This window comes from Magnolia sinica, chromosome 2 (assembly GCF_029962835.1).
Source record: "Magnolia sinica isolate HGM2019 chromosome 2, MsV1, whole genome shotgun sequence".
In the NCBI taxonomy this organism is placed as follows: domain Eukaryota; kingdom Viridiplantae; phylum Streptophyta; class Magnoliopsida; order Magnoliales; family Magnoliaceae; genus Magnolia; species Magnolia sinica.
Window position 1 is genome coordinate 21,994,215 of NC_080574.1, and position 26,629 is coordinate 22,020,843.

Consider the following 26,629-nt stretch of genomic DNA (forward strand, 5'->3'; position numbering starts at 1 on the left):
AAAAAAAAAGCCATTTCAACTAGCATTCATTACAGCAATCTAATGGAAGGTACCGGAATCTAAAATCCTTAAGAGGTATCTCGGTGGAGGTAATTAGATTAGGTACGGAATGAAAATTCCCGCCTAATGAGTTACTATCCACTACCTCATTGTTCCCATTAAACGCAGATAGCCTAATATGGATTGGTGCTTTCCAAATACCGTGGAGTGTGGAGGCCACCCTCCAAAGGTAGGAGAATGAAAGAAAAGATGGGGTCAAGAAAAACACCCTGAGAAAACTTCTGCTCATATTTTTCAGTCATGCAGCAGTCAATAAAAATGACTAGCTTAGGAATCTGAGAAATTTAATTTTTCCTGTAAAAGAATTATACTCGAGAAAACTTCCACCCAATTTATCAGTCGTGGCAGCCAAAAAGATGACAAGGTTAGGAATCTGAGAAATTTAATTTTTGCTGTAAAAGAATTATACAATTTTGTCTCTAGGTTAATCTGAAGATATGGCACAAATTAATCAACATACAGAAAGTTTTCATCAGAATTCTGGAAAACTGAAACAGTTTTCTCATATTCTAATAATGAATTCATGACTCTAAACTTAAAAAGATGCTACAAAAAAAAAAGTAAAAAGGAACTCGCAGCCAAAAAGTAAGTTGAATAGTTCCTCAAGAAATTGTATTTCTGATTCAGATAAGCCTCTCCTGTAAAAGAAGAGGTTCAACAAATGAAACTAAGGAAATACTGTCAAATACAAAGATGATGGGAATACAGCCAAACTGCATTGGATCTGCAGAATATTACCAAATGGCCATTTTCATTGTGTTCGAAACATCCACATTGGTTGTAAATATCAAAATTATGCTACTTGACAGAGAACATGCACAATCACACCTACACATAAACTCTTTTACAATCCAAACAGTGTAAACAAAAAACAGCAGTAGTTTTCTGCAAAAAGAATTCTTTTCCACAGATTCCTCGTATCCAAACAGGGCCTAGGTTTACTTGGATGGATAAATAACTCTAGCATTTTTAATTCCTATTGAATTTAATATAAAAGATGAGATTAGTTTCTCTTCTTCAGTTAACTCAATCTTGCAACATCTCCTTTTTCCATTTTGCAAGTTAGATCCATTTACAATCAGCAAGTTGTAGATCTCTACTAGCAGAATATCATGTAGCATAAAGAACAAATGTTAGAATTGCATGCAAACTACCAAGAGCTGAGAAGAAAGGGAATGGTGGTCATCTTTGAAATTCAAGGGCATTGGTGTCTTATGGTACTCAAGAGCATAGGCAAAATCACAGAACTAAGGATATAATAGCAGTTGAGTATTGACCACCTACTAGACCAGAACAAAATTGTAGCAGTTTGTGCCTTATGAAATCAGCCTAATTTTTCACCTTGAAGTTTGGTTAGCTGCAAAATCAAGGGTAATTGTTTTGGACCTTTGGTACAACCCAAATCAGGCTTTTACAGGTAGAAATATTTCCAATGCAATGTATATCCAGATTATTTGGATGAGAACAGGACCACAGTTTCACATGTAGAGAGAGGATTTATTCATTTCCACTTCATTTCCAAGAAGAAATGAGTCAAAAATGATTTTATTCATGACCATGACAACTTACATCCCTACATTTCATACGCATACATACATACATATATAATAGGTAAGCTGCACTCAAATCATGAACTCACTTAGTGGGCAGTCATTGCAATCGGGACAGCAACCATCAAAGGCCATCCTACAAGCTTTGCTAAACCAAATTCAGGTATCTTAGGTATATAAAATACAAAAATAATAAAATGCAAACAGCACAACTGATAATCATTACTATGACAACCTAAAGAATAGAAAGCATTCCTAGATAGTCATCCTACAAATGCCTCTTTAACAGGAGATAAGCTGTACTCATGCAAGCATGCATGCACAGATCTTCATGGTTGGGCAACACTGTCAGTTGGATATCACACGCCACAGCAGGTCCCACACACAACCAGTTGCACAAATTTCTCATCTATAGCTAGTGGTGTCTCTTATTTTAATCTAAGTTAATAATCAAGCACTTGTATCTCTTTACATGTGGCAAAGACTTGAGAAATCAAGACTGTTCATCTACTAGCCCCTAAAGACGATGGGCAATGTGTTACAAATTACAATGGTTGGATCCTAGGCACTGATTGGAAGGCTTTTGATGATTACAAATGGACGATTAGAAAAAAAATAAATTTAAAAATTTAAAAAACAAAAAAAAAAACTGAAAAATAGTCTTTAGTTTGATTAAAAAAGAAAACCCTAAAATTAGTGGTTAGGATTATCCAAACCATTACGAGTGTTGGAGAATGGCCCACCTGCACTAGGGCTAGATGAATGCCTTGGCGTCCACGTATGCTGTGTATCAAGATAAGAGTACTTGACAACCAACTTTAATGTAAGCATTAAGCACTGGATACTTTCCCATATTATAATACAGGACTGAAAGGGCAAGAGGAAGAAGAAGAAAGGGTTATTGCATACAAGTGGTTGTAGATGATCAGTTTTTTATAGAATTATATATTAATGCAAAGAATACAACCAGCTTCATAAAAGCACATTGATAACATATAGAGAGAACCAGGTATAAAGAACAAGGAAAAGGTAGGTAATATTATTTTTTTTCCTGACCTTCATGAAGAGTTCATAGACTGCAAGTCCAATACAAGTCCTTTGTGGCAAATTTTTGGGAGTTGAATTTTCCATACATTTCAACCAATTCAAATATGCATAAGAACTAAGTTTCTGGACATGGCAAAGTACATAATATCACTTTCTTGGCAAATATATAGAAGCTGAATGTATTCATGGTCTTGGAACATACATCATTGGAAACCCGTACACTAAACTAAACTACAGAAGGCTACAAAAAAAAAAAAAAACAAATGGAGAAATGTTCGGGTGGGCTGTACGTATGGGAACGTCCTTGTAGATAGCTGCAGTCAGACATGAGGTATTGATAACATTAATCTGGACCTTCTGTTTTATCCAATGCTCCTTTCTTTGGTCCCTTTCAGAAAATCAAACAAACTGTATAACATCAACCCTTTTAATATAAACGTCCGCTTTCCAACCCATGGATGAGATGGTTACTATCACCTAACCAAAGCAATTGTTTCAAAACCACAAGAAAAACTCAAACAGAGGATGACACCACCAATTGATGATTGAAATTGATAATTTGACCTTTTTTTTTATTTTTTTTATTTTTTTTAATATATAAATGAACATGGCCATCCATTTTTCATGCTATGGATCTGATGGTAAGAACCATTAAGATGAATGGATTTTTCAAGATGGCCAATGAAGAGTAAGCTAGACCATATGGGCAGTTTAGATCAATGATATGAACTACTAATGTGTCCAAACTGCAATTATGTGTATAGGAAGTTTCCCATGTACATAGCCAATTGGAACATTTCCAAAAAGAAAAATATTAATTATAATCAAATACAGAAATTCAACAAACGGATCACTTACCTTTTATATTGATGCAGGACTAGACCAAGATATTGAAGTAATCCAATGCATGTGTGAACTATTCAAAGTCAGTGCCCTGGAAAAAAATAAAAAAAAAAATAGAAGTTTTAGCAATTAAGGAGAGAGGACGAATTCAGATATAAGATCTTTATGGATAGAGATGCACTGCCTGCCTCAATGGAACAAGAGAAGAAAGTCTCAAGAAAATTTACCAGAACAATTTATGTTGAAATCACAGTTCTCTGACAGTCATCTGACTTGGTTAAAAGGGGTTACAAGATGTTATATGAGGCAAATTAGTGAACTCGCACAGTTTCGTCAGAATATAACTTCAATGAACACATCAGGATGATCAATGTTCTGTATCACCATGGAATATGAGGTAAGTTATGACTCATTAGTCCAGTACATGAGCCTGCAAATGAATTATTGAAAAATAAAATAAAAATGGCAGGGTACTGTATCTCTTGGTGATCTTTCCTATGCTTGCCAACAAAACATGACAATTGGGATATTGGAAAAACTTCACCTTGAATAAATGGAGATACGCTGTCTGTGACTCTGCATGCACATTAACATTAGAATAACATATGAACAACATTTGCAAGACAATTCATGAAGGTCTTGGAGGATACACTATGGTATTATTACCAACTCAATGATATCAACATGCACAAAAAATAACATAAACTATCTCAACCAGAAACAAAGACACAATGCAATTACTTGCCAATCCGTATACAAAGCATTGTCATGTGATTAATCCCGAGAACAGCAAGGAAGAAAATGTGAGGGACCAGCTGAACAAGGGCATTGTACCTGATGACATTGATGTTCATTGCCTAGCAGGTCTAATTAAGGCCTGGTTCAGAGAGCTTCCTACAGGAGTACTTGATGGCCTTTCCCCCGAACAAGTTCTGCAATGCAACACAGAGGAAGAGAGTGGGGAACTTGAGAAGAAAAATCATGACTTTATCAAAACCAAAATAAACAAGAAAAACACTCGACCCAAGACCCATTTGGACTCTCTCAATTTCTAGTTCATTGAAAAAACCAGCAATACCCAATATCCAAAAGTAAGATATCAGAGTCCAAGCACCAGTAGGGTCTTTGGATGGTTAGGATTGTGCAATCAGTGAAAACCTTGGGTCATCTCCTGTACATTTGTAGGCCACTAGATGGACAATCTACATCATCATACATTCCACAGTGAATGTTTTCTATCCATGCAGATGGGAAACAAACCCTTTTCAAAAGGGTGGAATTATATGATTTTTTGGGCCCACAGATTGTGTGTAGGGCTATCAAGAACATACATGCAGCACATGCACATGGTAAACTTGACAGTTCATCTGAGGATCCCATCTGAGTTGATTCTTACCAGTAGCTTTACGAGTTCAAGAAGAGGCTGAAGAGCAAAGAGAAAATGTTGCATGTCTTTGCATGAACAACAGAACAAGACCTCTGCTTTCCTTTCAATCAACAAGTCCAACAGAAATCAATCCTTTATGGTCAGAAACTTCACAGGTACAAGAAGAGACCAAAACTTTATTATTTTTATTATTACATAAGCCCATTAGAAATCAATATCATAAATTGCCACCTACTTCCCTTCTTCATAAAAAATGGATTGAAAAAAAAAACAAGAAAACAAGAAAACAAGAAAATCAAAGATCGTAAGGGGTCATTTGGCTCCTTGGAAAAGTACCCACCTCGAAATAGAATCTAAGTAGGGGTAAATTCCTGTGATTGGGATTGGGAAAGCCTAGAAACGATTTCCAGTTAGAAATTCCAGCATTTTGCATTGTTTTTTTTTTCCTAGCCATAAGTTCAATTGGAAATTCCAAGCAAATGGATTCCTTCCCAACTGTCACTTCTTTGATTTTTTTTTATAAATAGGTACCTGCACCATAGAATTCCTTTCAATTCTTTCCCAATATCCAAACAAATTTTATGGATTCAACAACATCACATTTCCCATGCCCAAATGTGACAAATAGAATCTTTCTCCAAGGATTTGGCTTCCTACAAAATGAAGTCTTTATGCCCTTTGAAGAAAAAAGTTTTGCATCCATACAAAAATGCCACTAAATAGTATATACAATATCAAATTTCAAGATTTATATTTTCAGTAAGCAAGTGATATTGAGAAGAAATCTTTACCTGAGAATGCATATAGCTCATTCCTTGAGTAAAAGAACTATGATGAGCAATCTAGCAAATTCATTTACCACCAAAACAATCAGAAGACATTATGATAAGCTCATGCAAATAACACTCAAATCTACTATAACCATGTGATGTGAACATCATAAAAAATAAATAATAATAATAAATCATAAGGGTCTATTAAATTCCACCTGGTTGCTAGGGCCAGGCTGCACTACAACCACATCCTTTTTGCCAAATCCATCGCCAGCCTTGGCAGGTCCTTTAGTATCACCCTATCAAAAGTTCCACTTAAAGAATTTTACACACACACACACACACACACACACATATATATCATAACCTAAAGCATATACCCAAACCTGTGTATAACCAAAAAAGAAGAAGATGTAAATTTTGGTTACCTCCAGCTGCAATGGCAAATCCATCCCCAAAAATCAATACAAAAGAAAACAAAAGGTGTTAGTTTAAACTCCTAAAACCTCAAAATGCATGTAACTTTTACCAATTAAAAAAATGAAGACCAATATTATTGCTCTTCTCCATTAAAAAATAACATCAGACTTCTTCCCATTGCACACAGGACCATTGGCTATATATTACTTGCAATCGATCATCAATAGGACAATCAACAAAAAGGAAAAAATAACAATAAAGAGACTAAATGTAAAAGAGTATGGACAAACAACGATTTGTTGTGTCACCAAGAGCATGGACATGGAAGCCATGGAGACCAGGTTTAGAGGCTTCCGGCCACTGTAGTTGGGCCATGTCCTTCTTAAGTGAAGTACACAGTGCCACTAATTCCCTCCTTTCTATTAAGAACAACAATAGCCTTCACCATTGTTATATGTGATCTCAAAAATCTTAATCCTTGATATACTTTCCCTAACTGCATATTCTCCATCTGATGACCAAACAAATTCCAATGCTGAACCAAAGGATCTATTTCTCCAGGCCAAAGCTGTATATATAATGTATTCTCCATCCCCACAAACCACAACAAACCTCCCATTTGGGTTGTGTTTTAAGCTCTGGATAAGAAAGATATAATCAGAACAACAACACCTAGTCACCCAATCAATATATATTGTCCAGAAACCATAGACGTACTGCAATTCAAAAAGTATCAACAGCGGAAATAAAAGGAATAAATGATCTAAAATTCTAACGGTAATCATCATAACTGAGAAAATCATAAAGGAAACATGCAATGGAGCAGGCCATCACCACAACCATGGATTATGGAATTCAATTACTACTTGGGTTGGATTCGGCGAGGGATGAGACCTCCCAATCTTGCATGGTCACACCCAATCGATCAACGAAGATCACTAGTTCGAAGAACCAAGAAGTTTCTTGGATTAGGGATTTGAGAATTTGGGGGCTTAGGTTAGATCGGTTTTTAAGATTTTGATCGAAGAAGGATTAGCCAAAACTGAAAAATAAAAGGAAGAAAATTATTACCTTGAAGAAGTTGGAGGGGCACAAGAAGAAATTAGGAGAAGAAGATCAAGGGAAGAGAAGAAGCATAATAGAGAGAAGAGAGGAAGGAGGCAACCAAAGGTTTGCTTTTCATTAATCAATAGTTAAAATTTGAGTTTAGGGCTTTAGCCTTAAATAAGCAAATAAAGACATAAAATTACTAAATACCCGTAGGATAAGCAAATAAAGACATAAAATTACTAAAAGACCCCTAACTAAGTTAAAAAAGCGCAAATAACATAAGTACGGGAAAGTTTGGATGCTCAGTCTTCTTTCTCCAATCTTTCTTCACATGTGTCTTCCCTGAGTGGGGTCTTCTATATGTCCAATCACATGTGAAAGGTCTTCAGCTCCTCAATAGTCGCCTATCCACAAGGACGGCACTTGTGGTTGATGTTTTCTTCGTTGGAACACCTTAAATATGCTTGTGTCTGCATCAATTCCCCTCGGGTGAGAAAAACTCGACCCCGACGAGTTGAAACTTTTGTAGCGCTTGAGTAGATCTGGATCAATATCCTGCAATGCGTCGCCCGACAGCCACGTAGATTCAGACGATGGTTTGTTCTTCCACTTAACAAGATACCTTTAGAAACCCCCATCTCTCGTGGATACTATCTCGTCATCCAAGATTTCCTCAATTGCTTCTTTATGGGTAATGGGTGGAGGGGGGTGGAAGGGGTTGGGTAGCAAACTCAGAAAAAGGCCATGAAAGGGATGATGTATCAACAATGGGAGTATGAGCACGGACTAGATTTTCCACATTAAATTTTTGTAATATCTTGAATGGTCCAGCACTACGCGCTTGTAATTTCTTTGCAGATCCTTGAGAGAATTGCTCTGGCCTTATTCGCATCATTACATAGTCTCCTTCTTGAAATTCTTGCACTCTACGATGAGAATCAGCTGAAACTTTATAATCATCATTGCTCTTATTTAACCGATGTCTAATATGTGTATGCAAATCATGAATATGGCGTGCGAATGCATCGGCTGACTCAGAAGACCTTTGGGGAACAGACATAGGTAAGAGATATATGGGCATTCTAGGTTTATAACCACTTACAATTTCAAAAGGACTTAACCCTGTAGATCTATTAACTGACCTATTATAAGCAAGTTCGGCAGTTGGTAAAATTAGGTCCCAAGTCTTAACATTTTCACCCACTAGACAACGTAGAAGATTTCCAAGGCTACGGTTTACCACTTCAGTTTGACCATCTGTTGGTGGGTGGTAAGCAGTAGAAAATTGCAAACGAGTTCCCATAATGTGCCACAGTGTCTTCTAAAAATAGCTAGTAAATCGAACATCACGATCAGACACTATAGTTTTAGGTAACCCATGGAGACGCACCACACCATCAAAAAAAAGACGAGCAACATGAGACGCATCTGACGTCTTCAAACATGAGAAGAAATGCGCCATTTTAGAAAAACGGTCCACAACGACAAAAACGGAATCTTTATAGTCTCGGGAAGCCCGAGCACGAAGTCCATACTAATGTCCTGCCACGGAGCATGTGGCACTAGCAATGGCGTGTACAGCCCGGCATTTTGCTTTCTTTGCTTTGCCAGCTGACATGTTCGACACTACCCTAAAACTTTGGCTACGTCTCGCTTGAGGCTTGGCCAATAGAAATGATCTTCCACGAGGGCAATGGTCTTATCACGACCAAAATGGCCAGCTATCCCTCCTGAATGAAGCTCCCAGATGAGGAATTCACGAAGGGACATACGGGGAATACAAAGTCTGTCTCCCTTGAAAAGAAAGCCATCTTTAAGAACATATTCACCCATAATATGCTGGTCACTAGAGAGCGACGCGTAAGTACCCCAAAAATCAGGACATATGGGGTATTCATCTTTCAGTTGCTCAAATCCGACTACCTCTACACTGAAGGAGTTGAGCAACGCCACTCTCCTACTAAGGGCATCCGCTGGTTTGTTTTCAACCCCGGCCCTGTGTTTCAAAACAAACGAATATTCTTGAAGAAACACTACCCACTTCGCATGCATTGGTTTGAGTTTCTTCTGAGAATGCAAATATCTCAAAGCCTCATGGTCAGAAAACAAAACGAATTCTTGCGGTAGGAGGTAGTGTCGCCAATGTCTTAGGGATTGCACTACCGCATAAAATTCTTTGTCGTAAGTGGAGTATTTTTGTTTTGCCTCATTCAGTTTCTCACTGAAATAGGCCACTGGGTGTCCTTCTTGACTCAACACTCCGCCTATACCGACACCAGACGCATCGCACGCTACTACAAAGACTTTAGAAAAGTCAGGTAGACGCATGACAGGAGCTTCCACCATCTTGCCCTTAATTTCTTTAAAAGCCTTGACAGCGGCTTTAGACCACACGAACTCTCCCTTTTTCATGCACTCGGTAATGAGAGCCATGATCGTGCAAAAACTCCTAATGAACCGACGATAAAAAGTTGCTAGGCCGTGAAAACTTCGCACCTCATGAATGTTCCTTGGTTCTGGCCACTCAACTATGGCCCTGACTTTTTCAGGGTCTACGCGCATCCCTTCAGATGACACTATAAATCCTAAGAACACAACTTGGTTAGACATGAATGCACATTTCTTAAGATTAGCGTACAACTTTTCCTTCCTAAGGACACTACAGACCTTCTTTAAATGTTCAAGGTGTGATTCCTTAATGGTACTATAAATAAGAATATCGTCAAAGTACATCACTAGGAATTTTTCCATGAACGACCTCAAAGTTTATGTCATCACCCGCATGTAAGTACTGGGTGCGTTAGTCAAGCCGAAGGGCATGACCAACCACTCACACAGCCCATCTTTCGTCTTAAACGCCGTCTTCCACTCATCTCTTGGGCATATACGAATTTGGTGATATCCACTCTTGAGGTCTATCTTAGAGAATATAGTGGACCTGGCCATCATGTCAAGCATATTATCAAGTCTAGGTATAGGGAACCTATACTTGACAGTAATTTTGTTTATGGCACGGCTGTCCACACACATGCGCCACGTGCTGTCTCTCTTTGGTGTCAACAATACAGGCACGGCACACGGGCTCATACTCTCTTGGATGAAACCCTTTTACAGAAGCTCATCAACTTGCTTCTTCAATTCTGCATGCGTTGCAGGGTTCATCCTGTAGTGAGGAAGGTTCGGTAGAGTAGAACCTGGGACAAGATCAATGGCATGCTGTATGTCTCTCATAGGTGGCAACTCATTCGGTAAGTCTTCAGGAAATACATCACTGTATTCCTTCAGGACCGAGGTCACCTCACGGGGCAACTCTAATGGAACCTCAGGTATAATTTCTCTAGCCACAAGGGCATACACCATGGAATCCTCCTTAGCCTCTTTCTTGCGCTGATTATATGTAAAGACTTAGGTTTGGATTTCTCCATTTCTCTAGGCTCACTTGCCTTCTCATCCTTCTTCTTCCCTAGTGTATTCTCAGGTGGCATGGGATTAAGTTTGATCTTTTTACCATTATACATAAAAGTACACGCATTCGAACGGCCAAAGATCGTGACATCATTATCGAATAACCACGGTCTACCTAGGATAACATGTCCCACATCCATAGGTAAAACATCACACCACAGGGACTCTTTGTATGACCCAAACTCGATGGGGACTAGACATTGCTGGTTGACAGGTAGGGATGTTTTGTCAACTCAAGAAACTTTATACGGGTCTGGATGAGGTGTGGATTTCAGTTTTAAACGATCTAAGGTGCTAGTGGAAATCACATTCTGACAACTTCCACTGTCCACTATCACCTTACAATTTTTTTCACCACACTTGGCAATAGTGTGGAAGATAGTGCTTTGACGCCAGTCCGCACTACTTCTAGACTGAGCTAACACACGCCTGACTACTGCAAGCGTTGCTTCTCCATTCACTTCTTCTTCATCAGCAAGTCCTCCTTCAGGGTGATACTCTTCAACTTCATAATCACCCTGGTCATCTCCACCTTCGTGGGGCTTGCCTATAACTAAGGCTCTCCCACGGCTCTTTGTAGGACACTGATTAGACATGTGGCCAAGGTTGCCACACTCATAGCACCTTACTTGGCTCATGTTACTAGGACCGGCACCAAGAACCCCTTTGCCCTTGTCCTCCCTAGGCCTAGACGGAATGGTCGCCTGTGCCCTAGGTTGACTACCAATATTAGGTCTAGCTCCTTAGGAACTAGATCTAACACCGGAGTCTCGGGACTCAAAACGACGAACGACAGGAGCCTTCAGATATTGCTCTAACTCCTGCACGACTTGATATGCTTCATCTAAGTCCGTTAAGGGCCGAGTAATAAGCTCGCGCTGAAGATCCGCACAAAGGCCCGTCTTAAAACACGAGAGCGTTACTAAAGGGTCTTCTCGGATATCACATCGCATCACATACTCTTCAAATTTAGCGATGTAGTCAGCGGTAGGCATTGACCCTTGGCGTAAGGATTGCCATTGGTCAAGGAGTTTCTGACGGTATGAGAGAGGAATGTACTTCTCCTTCAACTTCTCTTTCATCTCATACCAATGTGTGATAGGGGCTCTACTAACTCTCTCTATCCTACGCTCGGTGTTAGTCCAGAAGAGCTTGGCTTGACCCACAAGTTTCATCTTAGCAAACCGCATTTGACGGTTTTCCGACATGCCATACCACTCAAAGTAGTGGTCCATGTCAGCAACCCAGTCAAGGAATGCCTTGGGATCCAAGCGCCCATCAAAACTCGGGGCCTCAACTCTCACACTCTTCATCGCACGCTCATCTGGATTATAGCGGTCTTGATGACCATATGTGGCTCGTGCCTCTCGCACCACACCACGACCGTTACCACGATCTCTATCCTTACTACCACCACGTGTGGCAGCGCGTTCTTTAATGATTTCTTCCACTTGGGAGTGCGCATCTTGCCCTATAGCGGGATTTTTCTTTTGGGACGCCTCTAGTTGCTCCACCTTAGTTATGGTAGTGGTAATTTGGTTCTCAAGGTGGGCAAACTCACGCCTTTGACCCGCTTCTAGGGCGGTTATCTTTTGTATCAATTGAGTAAGTTGCTCAGATAATTGCTCGTTATTCATGGTAGGTTGAAGTCCGAAACCTCTACCTCTTCTCGTGGGCATACAATGAAGACTTGAACCAAACTCTACCTAACTAGACTACTAGGTGTTATGACTCTCAAGATGAATGCGATGAATGCAAAACTACTATGAACTGGCACAATTAAGTTGAAACAGGAAACAACTCAAATCTGAAAATTTTTCCAGATTAGGAACTTTCTAAAATTGGAAAGTTTCTAAAATTGAAAACTTTCTAAACCTGGAACTTTCCTTAGTTAAACCTAAAAATCAAAACCCTAATTTGATAACTCGATCTAGACAAAAACCATGCAAGCCTAGGCTTTGATACCAAATTTGACGTCGGACAGCCCTAATTATGATGCATGCTTATGGACACAATTAAACAGCGGAAATAAAAGGAATAAATGATCTAAAATTCTAACAGTAATCATTATAATGGAGAAAATCATAAAGGAAACATGCAGTGGAGCGGGCCATCACCACAACCATGGATTATGGAATTCAATTACTACTTGGGTTGGATCCGGCGAGGGATGAGACCTCCCGATCTTGCATGGTCACACCCAATCGATTAACGAAGATCACTAGTCCGAAGAACCAAGAAGTTTCTCGGATTAGGGATTTGAGAATTTGGGGGTTTAGGGTTTAGATCGGTTCTTAAGATTTTGATCAAAGAAGGATTAGTCAAAACTGGAAAATAGAAGGAAGAAAATTATTACCTTGAAGAAGTTGGAGGGGCACAAGAAGAAATTAGGAGAAGAAGATCAAGGGAAGAGAAGAAACACCATTAGAGAGAAGAGAGGAAGGAGGCAACCAAAGGCTTGCTTTTCATTAATCAATAGTTAAAATTCGAGTTTAGGCTTTAGCCCACTTAAATAAACAAATAAAGACATAAAATTACTAAAATACCCCTATGATAAGCAAATAAAGACATAAAATTACTAAAAGACCCCTAACTAAGTCAAAAGCGCGCAAATAACATAAGTACGGAAAAGTTTGGGCGCTCAGTCTTCTTTCTCCAATCTTCCTTCACATGTGTCTTCCCTGAGTGGGGTCTTCTATATGTCCAATCACATGTGAAAGGTCTTCAGCTCCTCAATAGTCGCCTATCCACAAGGACGGCACTTGTGGTTGGTGCTTTCTTCGTTGGTACACCTTAAATGTGCTTGTGTCCGCATCATATTGTCCAGAAACCATAGACATACTGCAATTCAAAAAGTATCAACAAGCATTTAGATCAGTTACAAAACCAGAAAGCAAAGATAAGTTAGCATGTAGCCTTTCTGGTAGCTAGAGTATTTCTGTTCTAGCAACTAGGAGTAATTCCAACAGCTTTTGTCCTGATGATGGAACAAAAAGACCCCATGCTATGGTTTTAGTTATCTAGGGGTAAGGCTAGTAGCTTGTGTGAGTGCTAACTCTTTCATTGACAACAAATATGATAAAAACATATATTAAAAACATTCAAGTCAATGGCACTTTACAAAAATTGTATGTCAAAGTCAATGGACTAGGATCTAGTGTTTCCTACAGACCATCAATGGCATACAAGCCATCAGTCACTCAACAAAAGTATGTTTACATATTGGAAATGCCACACTTTCATTCCTTGTTAACTTCAACTATGTCAAATAAAGAAAAAAAAATCCCGGTAATTAATTTGATTCCTGAGTTCTCATCTGAATCCAAATGCACTTTGGTGCATGCTGTGATAGTTCAGCCACAATGATCAACCAGATCTCAGCCCATGCAATTTAAATGTTAGGTGGGATTGTAAGATGATGGTTAAAAAGATGAGAAAGGCATCAAACAAGACTAGGCAAACATCTTGAAAATCACTCTCAAGAGAAAAATAAAGTTCCCTTTCTCATCAACAGCATTCGTAAGTTACAGTTGACATAGACCCAAAACACATCTCCATCTTCTATGGTTCTAACACAAATTTTCCAAACCATCTAATCTAATCTCAACTCTTATTATTATTATTATTATTAAGGATATCTAATCTCAACTCTTGAAAGGACTGCTAAAAAAATCTCTCTTTTTTCTTACAATAAACCAAGAATAAACTGATTTTCACAGTTAAAAGGACTCCTAACTGATACCTTGGGTTTCCAATAATTTCAGATATCAAGACTAGTTAAACTTGTGACTTAAGCTTCACCATTGTTATATGTCCTTCCTAAGTGAAGTACACAGTACCACTGTTTCACCTCTAATGGGGGAAGCACCATTAGAGGTGAAACAGGGCTGAGTCCAGCAGGTCAGTGGACTGATTTTTGAGACCCAAGAGGTTATTCTTTGGACATGGCATCCTTACCTATATTGATGATGATGGGGTCCATGATGAAGAGGAGATGTTTATAATCTAGGTCTGGTTGAAGCATTTCTTCAAACATGTAGGGGGCCATGTTCTGAAAGAGTACATGACACAATCGAGAATATTGATTGAAGCATTTCTTCAAACATGTAGGGGGCCGTGGACAGCGGTGGACATGGCTGCCACTGCCATGGCTATTGCCCAATTTCTAGCCATCAAAAGAGGAAAATAGAGAGAAACAGAGAGTACCTTCGAGTGCCTCGAAGAGAACAAGCTATGGTCCTTGATGCTCACCGTTGAGAAAGAGAGAGTACCCTCAATCCGTTGGAATGATCTTCGGATCAGATGCTGGACATAAAGAAAAAAAGAAAAGATGTTGGACATCAATTTTCTTGGCCGTTAACCACTGACTGTTGATTAGGGTCCTTGATTGCTCACCGTTGATGACCACATCCGTAGGTTGCCGGCCCTACTCAATCTGTAGCTCTAGATCTGATCTAAGAACCAGATAATGAGCAGAAAGGAAGAGAAATAAAAGAGAGAATGAGATTTGAGGTAAGATGGGAGATTGAATATCCGAATCCAAGATGGAAGAAGCGCACGAGAAGAGAGAGATGAGAAAGGGAGGGCGCGCGCACGTCAAAAGAGGAAACATAGAGAGGGAAATGAAAAACCCTTTCTGCTCTTTTCTTTTTTTAATAGCTATAATTTACGGGGGGCCACGTGCCAAAATCAGGGGCTTTTTTGGACGGTTGACGGTGATTCTCATCATCACCGTCAGTTATAGATGGCCGCCGGTAAAAATTCCATCAGCAAAGACACGTTTTCTTGTAGTGTCAAAATCCTGGGATGGGATTTGCCTGGCCAAACAGATGGAGCTGTAAATTTGGGAGGGATTGCTGCAATCCCACGGCTAACCAAACAGGCCTTATGCGTACATTCCATGGGATATGGCCCACATCCCACGGACGACCCAAACAGACCCACCATTTCCGTCCCGGGATTGGTCCATCCCAAGGGATTCCCAGCAGTCCACTGACACCACCATCATTACCTTAAATTTGATCCCATCCCTCCTAATACCATGGGATCTGCCCAGCCAAACAGGCCCTAAGAGTCTACCACCGGAGCAAGAGTAAGGATCCAACCTTATGAGAACATGCGGATAATGTGGTACATAGTATTTTATTATCATGGACTAAGCAATACGATTGGTAGAAATGTGTGGAACCCCGCCGAAGATTTCAGGGCATGTTTGGTCCGTGGAGTTGAATGGTATTGGATTGTATTAGATGAAATTAACATTATTATTGCATAATGATTGCATGCCTGGAAATACCATGGTATTGTAGTCATCCAATCCCATGTTTGGGATAAAATTTTTGCTACGGTATAGCATTGGATTAAGCAAAATCCTGTTTGGTGGACCATGGAATTGTAATCAACGGACCAATTTCACAACGGATATCATTCACTTGTATACATATGTAACCAGAATGTCACTTGTAAATAGTATATATGGATGGACAGCATGAATAAACGCATGCATCAATGTGGGGCCCACATGTGTAGCGGATTTCGAAATCCACTAAAATCCCACACGGGACCAAATGCAATTCCATGGGGCTAAATGCAATTCCATCTCACCTAATCCTGACCTTTCCCATCCTCTCCCAATGCTAGATGGAATTGCACAGGACCAAATGCAATTCTATCCCACCTAACCCCATCTAATACTGTGTGCCAAACACCCCTAGGTTTCTGCCTCCAAATACAACTTTTCACAAGTGGGTCTGGTTGGGCCAGCCTTGGGCTCTAGGAATCTGCTCATGGGTTGGGCTAGACTATCTCATCTTCGGTCACAGTTCGCACTCACACCTGGATTATGGTGGCTATTAGTGAATAGATCAGGCTGGGACTGACCCAGAACGAACCCATTGCCGCCCAAAGGCATCCTTCGTCCATGATAGGCCGATCAGCAGTCTAGATCACTGAATCACAGCAACAGGTACATAGACTGAGGACCATATGCACCATGGACATTCATATAATCTACCTTCATTTGTTTCTATGTAGGCTTGCCAACTCCACACACAATATGGGAGATGTGTGCAAGATCCAAACCTTATATTCAGGTGGGCCGCATTGTTTAGGTCTTTTCCAAGCCCCAAAAACAGGTGCTGAGTGATAAATTTTGAAAGCAAGCACAGCCCACAGCAGCTGAGCTGGTTGGACTGGAACCTTGATGAGCCAGCCCGCCCATTGACAGGGAAAATAAAGTTGATGATCTGGTGGGCCCCAACATGAGGTTATAGCTCATTCGATGCATCGATAACCTGAAAAATGGACGGCTATGAAGAAAGATAATGAGCAGCAACCATCTGCATTCAATGGATGAAAACATTATGGATTGGATGGTTGGATCTTCGCATTACTATGAATTTTGGTGTCTACCAAGTTAATGGTTCTGACATGCTTCACAAGTATGGTGGAGAAGCTAGAATTTCTCCCAACAAAATATAGGAAGTTACATTCTCAGATCAATAGGAAAATGAATTGTAGTATTTGCATTGCAAATCTATTTCACTGCAAAAATTCAGTAGCCAAATTAGTTAGAAAACAACTACATACTACAGCTCCATCTCCCTTTTCTTTACACTTTCCCTGTGGAAATGTGATCTTCTAGGACACCTTCCTACTCAACCAAACAGAATGAGGTTGATCTAGAAGTCTATAGAGTTTGTGGAGTTACAAAAGATTGTGGATTGAATGGATATTGTTTTGGATGGCCTCACGGCAACATTTTGGGCTTGATCTTTGGCCAGTGATCCATGCGGCTGACAGCAAAGGGAATAGGAAAGTAAAATTATTAAGTGGGTTGAAGCTTAAGTTGGAGATCGAGGTTTGCTTTCAGGAGTTGAAATGCGAGATGATAGTGTTTTAACGAAAATTACTTGTTTGGATGCACCATCAAATTAAATTGCAATGGTTAGTTCAGTAATGTGGAAATAACCAAGATGAAATTACAGGCTAGACTCTAAATTGCAATTAGTTTGCATTTAAGTAAGACTTGGAAGTAAGGTAACTGCACTTTCAGACCAACTTCTACACTGTCAAAGCATGGAAGAATCACTGCAATTTTGTCAATTTTCCTCTTGCTTGAAGTGAATATTTGAAATTCTATTCAGTTGTGCATCCAGGCTCAGCATCCATGTCTTGTTTGCAAATCTTGAAATTTTCGAGGCCTGAAATTGTTATGGAGCGGTTTAACAGCAGTATATGGACTTGCTGTGCTCCTACGGTTCAATGAGCCTGTAGAAATCGAGATATTGCAGCTTTGGCCCTTGATGTGTAACTCCCATACATAAAAATGTAGAATGATGGATGCACATTCAGACCTCTATGTTTTCCCGAATTTTCTAATAAGGAGTGGTAGAGCATCGGCCCCTCTTGGATTGAAAGACGGTAGAAGTTCTAAGTGTTATACATGCAGCAGCAAGCTTTGAATCTGCAGTATCTAAATTTCTATTTTCTACAGGCTCATCGAATGTCAACCGGGCAACAAGTCCCTTCATAAACTAGTACTCCAGGATGCTAAGCAGATCACCACAAGTCAGACCTTAAAATTTCAAGTTTTGCAAACAGGACAGTCTGTAAAAATGCCCATAGTCTTTTATGGTCTGATGTGTTTTATTGTTTTATGTTAAAAAAAAAAAAATAATAACAAAGCTTCCAATGATCGGGAGACTGCACTGAGCCTGTTGAAAAAAGAAAATGAGATATTGCAGCTTCAAAGCTTTCCACTGTGGCGTATAACAGTTAGAACGTCCACCTCTTCTCAATCCAAGAGACTGGCTGATGCTATACTTCTCTCCATTAGGAAATTTGAGAAAATGTTGAGGACCACATGCACATTCGTTGTTTTGTAGTTTTTGATATGAGAATTTCGGGTCTTCTTGGATTGTGACAAGAACCAAATGCATATTCATAATCTTGGATCGCTTTGATTGTCACTGTTTCTTTGATACCTTTACAGTTCCATGAATAACAAAAAAGAATTACCATAATGCATTTGATCCTTGATGTTGTTAGTGAGCTCCATCAACCTCATCTCAATTTCATCCATCTGGGGATGGACTGAATCTGAGGACATGAATGAATGGACCATGTTCCCCACCTCGATCCAGCTCGATCCGGGTTCCTTCTCCACTCCTTTCTCCTTCATTGAGCGCCTAAGATTCCTTACCATATCCCATCTCCCGCTTGATGCATAGATGTTAGAGAGCACCACATGAGCTTCAGCATCACGGGGCTCTATCCGAAGTAGCTGTGCCGCAGCCCACTCTGCAAGCTCCTCTGCATTGCCGTGTACCCAACAAGCTCCAAGCAATGTCCTCCATGTGGAAGGACCAAGCTCGAAAGCGAACCCCCGAATAAACTCTACTGCCTGGTGAAGCCTACCAGCACGACCCAAGAGATTGACAATGCAGGAGACGTGCTCAGTTCCGGGGTTGATCCCATGATCTTGTTCCATTCTTCGGAACAATTCAAGCCCTTGGGATGTCATTCCGGAATGACTACATGCAGACAGGACTGAGATGAAGGTAACAGAGTTTGGCATGGCACCCACCTCGATCATCTCATCAAGGATTCGGAGGGCCTCTTCGCCTCTCCCTTGATTTGAGTATCCCTTCAGAAGAGAATTCCATGAGATGATGTCGGGTTCAATTATGGCATCGAAAACATCTCTAGCAACATCCAAACACCCGCATTCCGAGTAGAAACCAATCAGTGAATTCTGGACATGGACGTCTGAGAGGAGACCCATCTTAAGCACCGTCGAGATCAATGCGTCTCCTTGTGAGAGGCAAGCAAGGCCCCCGCACGCACCGAAGACTGAAGCAAAGGTGAATTGATTGGGTCTTGGGCCTTCCTGGCCGCTCATCATGAGAACAAACAGCCTCAAGGACTCTTCTTCATGGCCACATCGCCGTGCGTATCCTGAGATCAATGCAGTCCATGACACGACGTCCCGCAGTGGCATTGATTCAAAAACCATCCTGGCGTCCGGAAGCCGGTACCACGCGGCGTAGAACGTGATCAGCGCGTTTCCGACAGAGACGCTGGAGAGAATTCCAGTCTTGAGAGCATACCCATGAAGCTGTTCGCCGCTGGTTATCGCCTTCTCCAAGCAATGCGTAGAAGAAAGGAGGCTCGACAGAGTGTAAGAATCAGCGCCTAATCTCCTGTAGTCGGATTGCAAGCGTTTGAAATATTGGAAGGCGACCTCATCCCTTCCGTTTTTAACGCAGCCCGATATGATTGCGTTCCAGGAGACGATGTCTAGTGATGATAATGTGGTGGTAATTTCGTCGAACAGTTCGCAGGCATCTTCAGAAATGCCGCATTTGGAGTACGCAGCGAGCATGCGGGTGGCGAGATGGAGGTTGGAGAAGTTTCCGAGCTTGAGGAGTTGGGAGTGAGTGGCCTTTGCTAATGCTGCGAAGCTGGGGTTTATGCATCGGCTCAACGCGGCGTACAGCTCGCCCATGCTCCTCCATTCGTATGTGCTTGTGTGTTTGATTTATTGCTTAATCGACCATCTTTGATTTTTACTCCTCCTGCATATTTGATGATTGTGTTTTGCACGACTGAGATGATGAGCGGACCACACGAGTTGATCTTCGGTGTTGGTGGGCCTTGTCACTAGAACGTGTTGTAATAAATGATTAATGACTGTCATTTTACTACATAAGGTGGAAGTAAAGAGAGTAATGACCCTTCGCAGTACGCATGTCGCAGTTCCTCCAACATGTAAAGTACATTTCGGGCCACGGAAGTTTTGATCAAGCTGGCATTTATGCTTTCCCTTCCTCAAAGTACGTGTGACCTTATCGGATGGACAGAAAATAAACATTACTTTGGGCTTAGAAAGTTTTTAATAGTGTACATTCAACACTGTTTTCCTGTGGTGTAGTCCACCTGAGATTTGGATATGCCTTAGTTTTGGGCGAGGCTGGAAAAATACATGAACAGCGTGGATAAAACACATACATTATGATGGCACTTGTTATGGTAAAAATGGACTGTGCCCTACTATTCACAAGCTAGGCAAGCACTTCAAACAACAGTAGGCCTAACCCAGCGATCCAACCCTCATCTCCTCAACCAAGTACCGAGCTCAATCACTTAGCACAAGGTCAAGATAATTATTGATCAACCGCAATTGAAAGAAACAAGCTATTTACCTCAGGCCGGCAAGACTCACCTCTGACGAACGCAACCTGACCTCGATTGAGTGAATTAGGTCGGATTACCTCATGTCGGCTAAACTCGCCCTCCATGAAATCCAACCTGACCTATATCTGGTCTTTCCGCGATCTCAGCTGAAGATTCAAGAAACCAACTCCAACACGACTTTACCCTAAATTCTAGCTAAGAATCAGAAAGATAATGAGTTTAAATCCTATTATAATTCCTGCCTACTAAAATAGGGAGATGCCCTCTACGCTACTGCCTCTCCTCATCTATAAATAAGAAATCTCCAATGATAAAAAGTGTGCGCAATCTTTAGCCCTAAACTCTCAATACTCAATTAGACTCGGATTTCATACATGACTTAGGCATTGGGGGAGTCTTCTGCATGAGCTAGGGTTTTCCTTATGTTTCTTGGTCCATCAATCCAGAGAGGGCTAACCGGATTTATGCATCAACAACACCCACATAGCTTTAACACGGGATGTCTGCATCAACAGCGCCCAAATAGCTTTGACACGGCTAGCTGGCTGGTGTTATATCCGGTCACTGGCCAAACCACGTACTTGGCTTGGATCCAGAACCCAAACTTAAACATGTCAGTACACAGGCGATGAACCCTTCATGATCCAGCAGAGTGGTCCCTACAAAAACTCCCATTAATAAAAGAACCACCGACGAGAGTCGGCCCACTAAACAGAAGAAGACAAAAAAGAAAAATGAAGAGATGTAATACATGAAAATAACATTTGGGATTTGGCGTTGGACTTGTATCCATAAAGCATATTTCATTCGTCATCCATCTTTCTGGGGCTCTCCAGAAGCTGACGTGGTCACTTGTTATCCAGGAATGTTCATCTGGAGGAAAATGTCCCCAGTGAATGACAAATGGTCCAAAACGAATTAGATCAAACTATCCTAGCCATCGATCAACAAAGTGATAGGATTTTCTCATCGACGTCCATGACAACAATACATACACATGAGTACGTTGAAGAGTTCGCTGCACCAATATTCGGATTGATAATATTGCCATGACATCACCAGATTTTGAAAATATCCGTACAATTTAAAGAAACGGGTTCTTAACGGGATATTAATGAAAACCCGAACCCTTAATGAGCTTCTTATTTAAGTATATATATATATATATATTTTAAAAAAAATTTATTGATTAGTTTGTAATTTATATTTTTAAATATTTTAATTTGTAAAGAAAATTTTCCAAAAATATCTCAAAAACATGAAAACTTGAAAATCTCCCAAAAATTCCGTGACAAAAGTCGCGGTCTACACGTCCTTATCAGCATGGCAAATAAAATCACAGTGGGCCCTAAGAAGATTTCAACTGATATTGTCACCATCGGACTTAGATTCAATAGTGACCCTTTTAGCACTGAGCCCTGTGGGCCATACGATGATGAATATATTTTATCCATGCTATCCATTCATGCTGCAAGCTCATTTAGAGTATGAGCCCAAAAATAAGGTAGATCAAGAGCTTAAGTAGACCACATCACAGCAAAACGGTGGAGATAGCAATGCCCATCGTTAAAACCTTCCTGGGGCCAACCGCGATATTTATTTGCCATCCAACCTATTTGCAAAGTCATATATAACATAAAAAGTGAGCTTGATCCAAAACTTCTCTATTTCACAAGAAGTTTTAACTTTTATATGGCACTATGGACTCGGATTCAATAATGACCCCTTTAGCAATGAGCCCTGTGGGCCATACAATGATAAATATATTTTATCCATGCCCGTATGAGCCTAAAAATAAAGTAGATCCAAAGCTTAAGTAGACCATATGACAGGAAAAGTGGAGATAGTGATGCCCATTTTTAAAACCTTCTTAGGGTCCACTGTAATATTTATTTGCATCCAATGTGTTTAGAAGTCTTATAGAACATAAAAAGTGAGCTTAATCCAAAACTTTTGGGTTGCGCGAGAAGTTTTAACTTCTATATGGCAAGCATCCAATTTCCATTATTTCTCGTGGTTTGGTCTACTTGAGCTTCAGGTCTCTCTTTTTGAATAATACCTTAAAATCAATAAGAAAAATGAATGGATAATGTGGATAAAACACACACATCATGGTGGAGCTGACATAGCTTCAATTAGTAGTGTACCCAGTTTCCTATGTTACGGTCCACTTGGGCTTGGGACCTGCTTTATTTTTGGGTTCATGCCCTAAAATGAGCTGGAAAAACAGATGAGTGGTTTGGATATAAAACACATGCATCACGGTGGGCCCTATACTGCCCAACCCATCACCCCATCATGGCTGGGATGTGTGGGCAACACCACCAAATCCGCGCCCGTCTAGAAGGGGGTAGTTTCTCCTCATGGGCTAGATTCTCCTGTAATTTTATAGCATCATTTGACAGTGACATACTCGGTAGGAAGTGGCATTGATGTACAGCAGTCCAAAGTATCAAATTGTGCTTCTTTACTACAAAACAAGAGCATCTTCACAGGTGGTTACCTCCCATACATCCGGACACACTGCAATAAGATAGGCCGTACCTTTGGATTTGGTTTTTCCTGACGAACCAAACCGATCATCTGGTAGGACTTCCCTTAAGGAGGGATTCCTGAAAAGCTCCCAGCTCAGATATTTCAACCATTTTCTTCTGGAACAGTTATAATGGCGGTTGAATTATCAAAGGGTTGGAACAATCTAATTGAAAATTTTCCACATATATAGTGAGACTCTCCATATAAATGACTTTGATCATGAAATATGAACTAGATTCGAAGGCTAAAGTCCCGACCAAGGCAAGGGTGTATTTGAACAAATCTTCTTTAATAGCTATGAGATTGATAATTACATGTAAAATATTAAGCTGTCCAAATTTGAAGCAGTTGGTTCAACAATTTAGATGACGCTGCATAACAGTGAAGTCCCATTGAGAAACAAAAAGAAAAAAAATTCAATTACTTTATAAAGTTACGAGTAGTCCAAAACGAATAGGTTGAACTGGCTATAGAAATGACATAAGTATCACTTATCTTATTCACGTGGCAAAGGCAACTAACTGCTATGGTGGCCTCTTGGACAAAGTTGAGTCTTGACTAAAATACAATCACATTAAATGATGAGTTCAATAATACAGCATGGTGTCATGCATGACCTCAATGGCTAAGGGTCTGTTTGATTTTTCAAATTCATTGTAAATGCCTTTTAAATACTTGTTATAATTTCACCCCTTTTGGAAATTAGCATGTACTTCTGTTTGGGAAACGGTCCAAAAGAATTAATTTAAATTTGTGGGCCCCATCATGATGTATATGACATATCCGTATTGTCCATCTGCTTTACCATGACATTTTGAGGCATGAGCTGAAAAATGAGACGGATACAACATTGAAGTGGCCTACACCAAAGTAAACAGTGGGCCTAAGAAGTTTTTAACAGTGGGTGTTCGATTTCCTTTTTCCTGTAATGTGGTCCACTTGAACTTTAAATCTGACTTATTTTTTAGCTCATGCCCTAAATTTAGTTGGCATAACGGATGGACGGTGTGGATAATCTACATACATCACGGTGGGCCCACAAATATTTGGCATCATCCTCCATTTTAGAGTAGAGAAAAGTAAGAGTCAAATCAATGCTCGAAAACAATGCTGTAATTACACGTGAAAATAATTATTACTTATTTACAATACAAGTTTACTTTAAAAAATCAAACGGGCCCTACAATATTTGAGGAACAAAGTAATAACTACTTTAAATTTGTCTAATTTTAAGGCATAGATTGGCAATCCTCTGGGTGTGTTACCTTAGAGGGTGAATCAACTTTAATTCAAAAATACCTATACATGATATATTCACGGGGGTTTGAATTTAATTACTAAATCACCTTTAATATCCCCAATTAGTGAGATATATAATTTTTGACACTATGGTTGTGATAAGCCCGCTAAAATATATGTTTTGTCTAAAAGTGATGAAATTCCAAGTCTCGATGGACCGCAAGCACAAGATCATGTTTGAGTGACTAACCAATGATTTTTAATCGTTGATTGATATGGACAATGTTTGGACGGTGCTGGACAATATTTGGACGGTGCTGATCTACATGAACAATGTTTGGATGGTGCCGATCATCGTTAGTGGGCCATGTGCCCAGGTGTGGATAATCTACATACATCACGGTGGGCCCACAAATATTTGGCATCATCCTCCATTTTAGTGTAGAGAAAAGTAAGAGTCAAATCAATGCTCGAAAACAATGCTGTAATTACACGTGAAAATAATTATTACTTATTTACAATACAAGTTTACTTTAAAAAATCAAACGGGCCCTACAATATTTGAGGAACAAAGTAATAACTACTTTAAATTTGTCTAATTTTAAGGCATATTATTTAGATTTGTATAAAAAATATGATAACTATTATCAATACGTGGCAGCATGAGAATATCTTGTTCATGTAATGGAGTAAAACGTGCATTCAACTAATGACCAATATACCGCGAACAACTAGCATGCGTGGTGTAATTGCCTAATAGGCAACAAGTATTTTTGGGCCCAAATAGTTATCTCCACATCAACATAAATGAGAAGTGGCTCTAGATATCTATCTCCATGGAACCATCTTAAAATAATAAATAGAGGGACAATCGAAGAGCTATAGCTCCCATCACCCCAACACAAATCAAATTAAATTTAAAATGTAATGTTGTTTATCATTTATCTTAGCATAGCATAAGACAACCCATATATGCTGCTATGCTCGAATGAATTTAGCATAGGAGCAGTGTAATTCCATCCATTTATGCTACTATATTGAACCAACGTAGATTAGGAGTAGTGTAATTCTCTCTCATTTACACCTAAAGTTGTTCTCTTTGTTTAGCAAGGAAGACATTTTTCTATTCTTTTCAGTAATATAATTCTCTTTGTTCACACCCAGGTCATTAGACCAATGAAGATTTACATCTAAAAAATCATTATCGACACCATGCACGCTAAATCACAAAGGGATATTATTATAATTTTCTATTTCATTTTCATTCAATATAATTAAGTTCCTTCTACTCTCATATTACATAAATCAGATTATCTATGGTGAAATAAAGTAGTTTCAGTTGAAAACCAAAAAAGAAATCATTAAAAGAATGAATCCTCTCCGCATGTGTCCCAATGGCTCGATTATCCTAATGATTGATTTAATAGGCTCAATGTCAATGGAACTGGATCAACTATACGAATAAAATGGATTTTTGTACAACTGTTCCATGCGTATGGTTGAAAGGGTAACCATCATTTTTTAAATGGTGCAAAACTAACATAATAACATGAGTAGCAATCGTGTATTGCCACGACTCTGAGAAATGGCACTTGATGGGGATGCCTTCTTAAAAAATAAAATAAAACAAAAATTTTCCAATCGAATATTTAAACCATTGAACATACAAATGGTTAGGTAAACAGGTATGGTGAGCGTTCATATTCAAAGCAAAAGAGCCAAGTTATCAAAAGGGTTAAATTATTTCCACAGAGAGCTTTTATTTGTAATATCCCATCGTATAAAGTGAGACTTGTATAATAAACGGTTTGGATCATTAGAAGATAACGCAGGTTCCAAGGCCAAGGTCCTAATGTGTGGTTTGGAATAGGCGGGGATGTACACTTGCAAACCTCTTTAGATAGAGTACGGTGCACCCGCGTGGATTAGGTGAGGCAAGGGTAACAGCTGAGGGGGTGAGGCTCTGATGGTGGGGCTCACCTTGATGTATGTGTTATATATCAACGCAGTCCATCTGTTTTGCCAGATATTTTTAGACAAGGTCCCAAAAAAGTTGCAGATCC

At 39.8% G+C, this 26,629-nt stretch overlaps 3 protein-coding genes across 5 annotated transcripts; all 3 read right to left on the reverse strand.

Annotated features, from left to right (window-relative positions):
- Positions 1-2,247: 2,247 nt before the first annotated feature.
- LOC131236607 (nuclear transcription factor Y subunit B-3-like) lies at positions 2,248-6,355 on the reverse strand. Of its 3 annotated transcripts, XR_009166803.1 has the most exons (7): positions 6,089-6,355; positions 5,876-5,959; positions 5,679-5,729; positions 4,335-4,432; positions 3,728-4,076; positions 3,516-3,591; positions 2,248-2,780 (listed from the first exon to the last, which is right to left on the reverse strand). XR_009166803.1 is itself a non-coding variant. In XM_058233897.1 (4 exons), exons 1-4 carry the CDS (start codon positions 6,110-6,112, stop codon positions 4,367-4,369), a joined length of 225 nt encoding a protein of 74 aa, XP_058089880.1. In that variant the 5' UTR covers positions 6,113-6,346; the 3' UTR covers positions 4,218-4,366. The 3 variants fall into 3 exon arrangements, 1 of the variants encoding a protein (XP_058089880.1); XR_009166804.1 differs by lacking the exon at positions 3,728-4,076; XM_058233897.1 differs by lacking the exons at positions 2,248-2,780; positions 3,516-3,591; positions 3,728-4,076 and having other exon boundaries at positions 4,218-4,432; positions 6,089-6,346.
- A 142-nt stretch (positions 6,356-6,497) lies between these two features.
- Positions 6,498-15,069, reverse strand: LOC131236608 (coatomer subunit beta'-1-like). Its single transcript, XM_058233898.1, has 3 exons — positions 14,991-15,069; positions 14,802-14,900; positions 6,498-6,718 (listed from the first exon to the last, which is right to left on the reverse strand). Exons 1-3 carry the CDS (start codon positions 15,003-15,005, stop codon positions 6,503-6,505), a joined length of 330 nt encoding a protein of 109 aa, XP_058089881.1. The 5' UTR covers positions 15,006-15,069; the 3' UTR covers positions 6,498-6,502.
- A 3,335-nt stretch (positions 15,070-18,404) lies between these two features.
- Positions 18,405-20,435, reverse strand: LOC131236609 (pentatricopeptide repeat-containing protein At3g24000, mitochondrial-like). Its single transcript, XM_058233899.1, has one exon. It carries the CDS (start codon positions 20,101-20,103, stop codon positions 18,583-18,585), a length of 1,521 nt encoding a protein of 506 aa, XP_058089882.1. The 5' UTR covers positions 20,104-20,435; the 3' UTR covers positions 18,405-18,582.
- Positions 20,436-26,629: the final 6,194 nt, after the last annotated feature.